Genomic DNA, 7213 nt, shown 5'->3' with positions numbered 1-7213 from the left:
CCCCTATCTATTCGTCTTGCATGTACTGACTTCGCCTGCAGATCATTGGGAACGCGCGTTACAACAAGTCCGTAGACTGGTACGCCCTTGGCGTGCTCATCTTCGAGATGCTCTCTGGCCTGCCCCCTTTCCATGAACCCGACATCTCTCCTGTCGTCCTCTACGAGAAGATTGCGCAGGGCCCGTCGTGCGTCAAGTGGCCGGCGTTCCATCCCAACGCAACGGACCTTATTCTTAAGTTCATGGAGCGCGACCCTTCAAAGCGGTTCGGGAACATGTTACACGGCGCGGGCGACGTGTTCGCCCACCCGTGGTTCGCGGAGGTCGACTGGAAGAAGTTACTCAACCGTGAAATCACGGCGCCATACCTGCCCAAGATCGCGAGCGACGGTGATGCCAGCGCGTGAGTGGCGGCGTTTCTGGATATATGTGTGGCGTTGATTGCTAACGCTACCCTCTAGATTTGAGCGTTATCCGGAGGAAAACGCGGCGTCACAGTATGGGCAGATGACCCCAGACCCGTATGGCGACCGGTTCCCCGACTTCGACTACACGAGCTCATGACCTGGCTGTCGAGCGCTGGATGCTCTCAATTCACCCCCTGTCGCTTCCGACCCTTCACCCTCCCCACGTGTTGTACTATGTGCATTCAGCCGTCTGTTGTACTGTTTGTACCACCGCTTCATGACCCCACTGCCTTCTCCACTATCTATCATCATCTCGTCAATGCTCTCTGTTGTTTTGTCGCATACCCATTGGACCCTTCTTCGTCTGTAGCTCTTCGAACGCATAGGATGCATCTCTCTCACAACGGACTTCCCTCTTTCCAAGGAACGAACGAATCGCACGAGTGTCATGTTTCATCAACGGCGCCTTCTTATGTATGTGGACACGGCCTTCCAGGACGAGAAGTAGGATAGACAGACGCCATACACAACGTAAACGTTCCCACAGCGTGGAGCCATTAAGACGTGGCTGGCGGCACATCGACAGAGGATGCGACAACAAGTTGGAGGGGAGAGAGAACTCTGAGAGGCATCCAAGGGCGCGTCGATGAGGGGAGGTACGACGGCCGAGCGGAAGACGATGCGACGAGGATGTCGTGAGTGGACTCGGATGCACATCGCGCGGGGATGCTCAAATGCGTGTGCAGAAAAACCGTCGGCATTTTTCGTCCGTCGCTCGAACCCGCCGCGTCGCACCCCGAGCCGAGACAAGCTGCAGTCACGCCGGCGAGCCTTCGCCAAAGGAGGCGCATGCTGGCCTTGAATGAGGAGACATAGCCATAGACGGCACGTGGAGGTGGAGGTCAAGCAGAAGTGGTTATTGAATAGATTCGATGTCGTTCCAAAAGCCCGCTGGGGTGCGGTAGGGGTCGGTCGATGGAAGTCGTGTGGGGGAAGGCAAAGGCGAGCATGTACAGCGCACCCGGAGCGCGGGCGCGAGGGTGGAGCGATGGCTGTGAGGGGCCGAGGGCCGTGGGGAGGTCGTTCTCAGTCCGGCTTCTCGTGTACAAGGAGGAGTGTGGGGTTCTGTATCGTCCCGATGGCGTTGAAGGATGCGGCTGGCGAGGCGAGGGGTGAGGGGAGAGGGAGTTGTCCGAAGGGGGCTACCATGGGGCTCGTGTGTATCAGGGGAGGTCAAAGTTGCGTTCGAGAGGCCGATAAGTCGTGCTGATGAGCATCCACGGCCCCAACATCCTACATGGGCGCGGGCATCTCACCGCTACGCACCTCGCGTCCTCTGGACATTTGCAACATCACGAGCAGCCTCGTAACCCGATTTCCAAACGGGAAGCAGCCGGGCTCCGATTCGTTGCCGTCTGCACGTAAGGGGGAGGCGGGCAAGTCGAGACACGGAAAGAGCGCGTCCACGTAGAGCGCGAGGCGCCTACAGTAGTGATTCGCCAGGTGCATCCGTTGTGACAGCCTATCAGCAGGTGCGGATGCATCTGGTGCCGGCCGGCCCGGTTGCGCTCGACACCGCCTTCCCCAAGCGCGCTCGCGCACCCCCTGGGACAGCGTCGCACCCGGATGTCCAGACACCGGCGCCTCAGGCGCCGCCACCTGAGCTCGCTGTCTTGGACAGTGAGCTCGCCTCCCTCTTTGTTTCACACCACATCTTGTATATGATTAGTGATAAAAATATATTTATTAGTAAACTGCTACATAGGTGTGCTAGTAAGTAACACCATGCCCCTCGGGACAAGGCGGAGGAGGTGGGCGAGTGGGCGACGTGAACGCGGGAGACGCGGAGGCGGGCGACGCGAAGGCAAGTGACGCAGAGGAGAGCGACGTGGAGGGCTCGCGGAGGGACGCGGAGGGCTCGTGGAGGGACGCGGAGGGCCGGGACGAGGCGGAGTAGGTGGTGGGCGACGCGGGCGGGGGTGTGTGGTGTGAAGGGGGAGGAGGCGCAGAGCACCGAGGGCGGGCGACGCGAGCGGAGGAGGCGACGTCGGCGGAGGAGGTGACGTGGGCCGGGACGACGCGGAGGAGGGCCGCGCGTGCGGAGAAGGTGCGCGGAGGAGGGCGACGCGGAGGGCTCGCGGGAGGAGGCGGAGGCAGAGGAGGGCGGCACGGGCGGAAGTGGACGAGCCGGAGGAGGCGGGCAACGCGGAGGAGGAGGAGCGTGGAGGAGGAGCGCAGACGCGGACGCGGGGGGCCGGGACGAGGCGAAGGAGGGGGAGCCTAGTGACGCGCATAGATGCGGGTGGCGAGAGGCGGCGCGGACGCGGACGCGGGCGACATGGAGGAGAGTGATGACGCGGAGGTGGGCGACGCGCGTGGAGGAGGAGGGCCGCATGGAGGCGGGCGAGACACGGAGGAGGGCGACATGGAGGTGGGGGAGGCGGAGGAGGGTGTGCGGGCGCAGGCGGGCTGCGCGAAGGTGGGCGGAGAGCAGCGTGGAGGTGGGCGAGGTGGACACGGAGATCAAGGCTGGCAGGCCGGATGGGCGAAGCCGGAGAGGAGAGGTGAACATTGGGAGTGCAGGAGGGCGGAGCGGGGGACTCACCAAAACAAGGGCCACGGTACATCGCCGCGGCCCCCTAATTCCAATCTCCATGCTGAGGACGTCCGGATGGACGTCCTCCCGCGGTGTGGACGCAGCCGGCAAAGTGGGCGAAGGACGGCATGGAGGTCGAGGTTGAGGTCGAGGGAGGGGGAGGAGGGGAGCTGAACGGTGTCACCAGGTGACACCGGAGTCCAATAGCAGACGAAGGACGACTGTATAGTCGCTATCGTCTGCCTGGACGGTGGAGGCGGAGCAGGAGGAGGAAGAGGAGGCGGGGAGGAGAGCAAGGACGGCGGGAGGGACGCGTGGCGTGCATCACAGCCACGCGTCAATGCGCGCCACGCGTCCTTGCCGCCCACCGAGGCGCGTCTCTACGGGCGCGCATCACGGATCGCCAGATCCGTCCAGATGCATCCGTAGCTGCCGATAGGCTATCGCAACGGATGCACCAGGGAAATCACCTGTGCTCCCGACACAATGGAGGTCGAAGCGACGGAGTGGCTCGACAGTGTGGACTCGGAGGCGGGCGTGCTCGACGTGTTTGACTGGTGGGCAGGATGGGATAACGTTGTAGATGCCGATGCATGCTGTAAGACCTGACCTTCTCGGCGAGAAGTGCCCACATGCAAGTCGTCCTCTAGATCGGAAGGAAGATCGTCGAGATCTACTACATCGGAGTCGTTAGCAAGGTCAACTTCGACGTTCTCGACCGCGATGGTGTGCTGGAGGCCGCCATTGAACACGAAGTCGTTGAATGCCTTGAGAATGAACCGTACAATCTTTGTATCTTGGTTGATGTACATCCACTTGAAGTATTCTTCGTAGTCGGCTTCGTAATCCCGGTGTGAGTCAGGCCCGACTGAGGAGAAGCAAGAGTCGAAAGAAAGAAGATATCTGGTCTGCCACGCAGGGATCTCAGGACAGGCAACGCAAGGTGGAGAAAATAACTCACGACCACAGTCGCCATTGCGACCATACCAATAGTTGCCCGTGTGATGTTGTACTTGACCCCGGTAGAGTTAGATGCAGGTTTCGAGCGCGTGAGTGCGGTCTTTGAGAACATCATGATGCGACAGGTCTAAACACACGACAAAGGACGTTAGAAGGCAAAGCTCGTGGACGTAAACTTCACGAGGCTCACCTTGAGAATTGCTGGGGCCTGTAGCCGGTTATAAACGCAATTTTCCTTCTCCTTTCCGCCAGAGTGCAGAAAGGGGCCCAAGGACCGTCGTGATCATCACCACGGAGATGAGACAAGATCGGATGAGTCTTCAGAGAGTTGCTGGACGACCATTGGACGTCGCGGAGGGAGTCAATGTGCGAGAAGATCTCAGCCCGCATCTGCTTGCTGTGCGTGATCACATTGGTCTTGAGGCTGCCAATGTGACGGGCGAACTGCCCGATTTTGTAGCGGTAAACATCTCGTATCTGCGTAGAAGTAGAATGGAACAGCTTACATTGTCTCGAATCGACTCACGATGGAAGGCTTTGAGGACGTTCGGAGAGAGAAATTCGCGAAGCTCAGCGGCACGCGCCTGGTGGGACCGGTCGTGAGGATCCTCGTCACTGGGGTCAGGGGTCTTCCAGCGCCACTCGGTGTTGCGTGGATCGCAGGTGGCCGGGTTGGCAGCTCTCGTGAGAACACCGTTGAAGAGCCAGAGCGTCACCCTCAGCCCGTACCTATAAGCATCCGCCTTGACATCGTCGTCGAGATCGTGAACCCCGGGGGCCTTCTTTTTCTTCTTCGACTTGCTGGAGCTGTCGTGGAGGTCTTGAATTTGAAGGTTTGCCGCACCGACAAGCTTGTGAAGCTGATCGTTCTTCCTGTGTGCTTGGTAGAGAGCCTGTAAGAACGACAAATGTTCGGTGAGTGCTTACTCAATAAGGGAAGTGTGTGCGTAAGTTGCGTACCTCCTGGTACTCATCGATTGAAGCGTTGGGCGGGGGCAAAATAATGGGGCCAGGGGCAGTAGGCGTGGTCCCAATGCTAGTGGAGCATCGCCGCTGGCGGACGTCATCTGCAGACGAAGAGGTGTTAGTATGAGAATCATAGAGTGAGAGTCTACTACGGACCCTTTGAACGTTCAGTCAAGCGGGGGAAGGGAGCGATGACTGGGCCGGTGCCGGTGGTGAACGGGCCTGGAGTCTGAAGTCTGGATGGCTTGGTATTTATACGTCCGATTGTCCAGTGGGTGAGATGTCAGTGGTGATGACGTGCTACCTATTTTCGATGAGTGCACACCTGCTTTCGCCGAGCCCTCAGATTTTGAGAGCGTCCTGAGCTCCGCGATGGTTCAGGTCCGGATTGAAGTCCTCGACCTCAACCTCATGGCAGCTTCTCGCCGGGCATTCACCCATCGATCGCTGCGCTGCGTGTTCAATCTGTCAACAAGTCCGATCACCTCATGTGTTCCACGAGGTTTCATGTTGGCGATCAGCGTACACTTGAGCACATTGCAAGAGACGTAATATGTCAGAAGAATGCTCACCTTGGATATCGGAAGTGTGTCAGATCATCCTCGAGACTGCCTCGTTCCTGCGCGCGCCAGGTCCACCGCTGCGGCAGCGCCGACTCCTCCAGCCACTCGGCAACTCTTTCTTTTCTGCGTCCTTGTCCGCATTGCCGGCAAGGTGGAGGCAGGCACTCGCGTGCATGCCCACAATACACTTCACAGGGCTCACCGGCGGCTCACCGTAGGGGCTCGAGCAGGCGAGACCAAGGCGGATCTCGCGCGGCAGCACTGCAGTGGGGTAGAACGTGTCCCCGTGCTGTCCAGGGAGGACGTTAAAGCGGTGACCTTACGCTGCCAGGTACTCGCTAGCCACTTCGCCTGGTCTAGCTTCTTGATCACCTGCACCTTTGCGTGCGTGCTATTGTGCGGGGAGGAGCCTGACGAGCCTTCCCATCGTTGTTGTCGTAATTGGACAGGATGAAAGGTCGAGTCACAGGTCGCATGGCGCAGGTGGACACCTCGGACGGATCTAGACGGGGCTAGAGCTAGGAGCGCGAGATGTGGCAGCAAAGAGAAGCGGATGTGTCACATACGAGCTGGCGATAACGCATAGCGTTGGCATTGAAAGCGGTGAAGCGACCTGCATGGCGCGAATACTTGAGCTCGTTAGCAGAGGCATCGTGGTGGAGCGGGAGGAGAGGTAGAGCCTGGAGAGGCTGATGTGCTGGAGGGGTGTCGCTGTTGGAAGGCGCCGGAGTGAGCCTGGTAGTACTCGAACTCTCTCCATCAGCACCGTCTTTGTGAAGTCCCGACGTCTGCGACGTCCGCAACTGCGAATGTTGTCGACCTCGAAGCTCGGTGCGCCGACACCGCCCACCACGTCCATGTCCGGCATCTTGATGCTCCCCAGAGCCTTGTCGTTCCAGACAATGGTGAGACCCTCAGGGACGCGATCTTCGCGTCGACTGCATGATATGGTCGCCGAATGAGAACGAATCAGAGAGGCAAAGAGGGCGGGAACATACATGGTCTGGCATTGGTGATCGACCCCTTCAGGTTTGTCGAACCGTCCCAGACGGGTTCTCCTGCACACCCTTGATCACCACCGTCAAGTTGGTCCAGAGCATGGAGCCAGACACAACATCCTGCACGATTGGCTGCGCAAGTGGCACGGGCAGGATCAGGATTGGGTCGTGTCCGTCTTGATCGTCACGTTCGGCTGCGTGTAAGAGAGCGTAGTCGAGTACTCCCCGATCGTGACGCCCACAGTGAGCGCGACCTCCGTGGCAAGCCCGTGGCGAGCCTTGTGAACGCCTTATCGACGAAGGGAGGGAGGACGAAGTTCCTACAAGATTCGGTCAGCCTCCGCAGTAGCAAACGTAGATGGGAGTGCGCACGTGAAGATGGTGTTGACCACCCGCTTCGACCCACCGACGCTGTTCAGGTGGTGGTACCCGCCGAGCATGACGAAGTGGTCGAGGGGCACCGTGTCCTCGCTCGCCTGCTCCGCAAGCGGCTTCGTGACCGTGAAGAGACTCTGCAGGTCCATGTTGAGGTTGAGGTTGAACACAGGCCCCAAGGTCATCGTCGACTTGCCCGCGGACGAGAAGGTGGAGGGAAATGCCCCGGGAGATGACGTTGGACGAGATGTGTGTGATATCAAGTGTGGTGGTGATTCTAGAACTCGAGTCCGAACGCAATGTCGCCAGAGCCTGCTCGTTCGTGATCAGCACCTCATGCGACCCATC

The 7213-nt window shown here is 59.5% G+C and overlaps 1 protein-coding gene across 1 annotated transcript; it reads right to left on the bottom strand.

Annotated features, from left to right (window-relative positions):
- Nucleotides 1-3383: 3383 nt before the first annotated feature.
- Nucleotides 3384-7050, bottom strand: BXZ73DRAFT_109930 (uncharacterized protein; the record flags this gene model as incomplete). The annotated part of the gene is made up of 13 exons (XM_048017316.1): nt 3384-3443; nt 3636-3911; nt 3965-4090; nt 4154-4164; nt 4239-4407; nt 4470-4856; nt 4924-5030; nt 5086-5124; nt 5706-5781; nt 6059-6172; nt 6313-6430; nt 6733-6810; nt 6863-7050. 13 exons carry the CDS (start codon nt 7048-7050, stop codon nt 3384-3386), a joined length of 1749 nt encoding a protein of 582 aa, XP_047870695.1.
- Between the last annotated feature and the right edge of the window lie 163 nt (nt 7051-7213).

The sequence above is a fragment of the Epithele typhae genome (assembly GCF_022376455.1).
Source record: "Epithele typhae strain CBS 203.58 chromosome Unknown BXZ73scaffold_298, whole genome shotgun sequence".
In the NCBI taxonomy this organism is placed as follows: domain Eukaryota; kingdom Fungi; phylum Basidiomycota; class Agaricomycetes; order Polyporales; family Epitheliaceae; genus Epithele; species Epithele typhae.
Note: the sequence above shows the minus strand (reverse complement) of the source record. Positions and strands in the feature narration are given on the sequence as shown.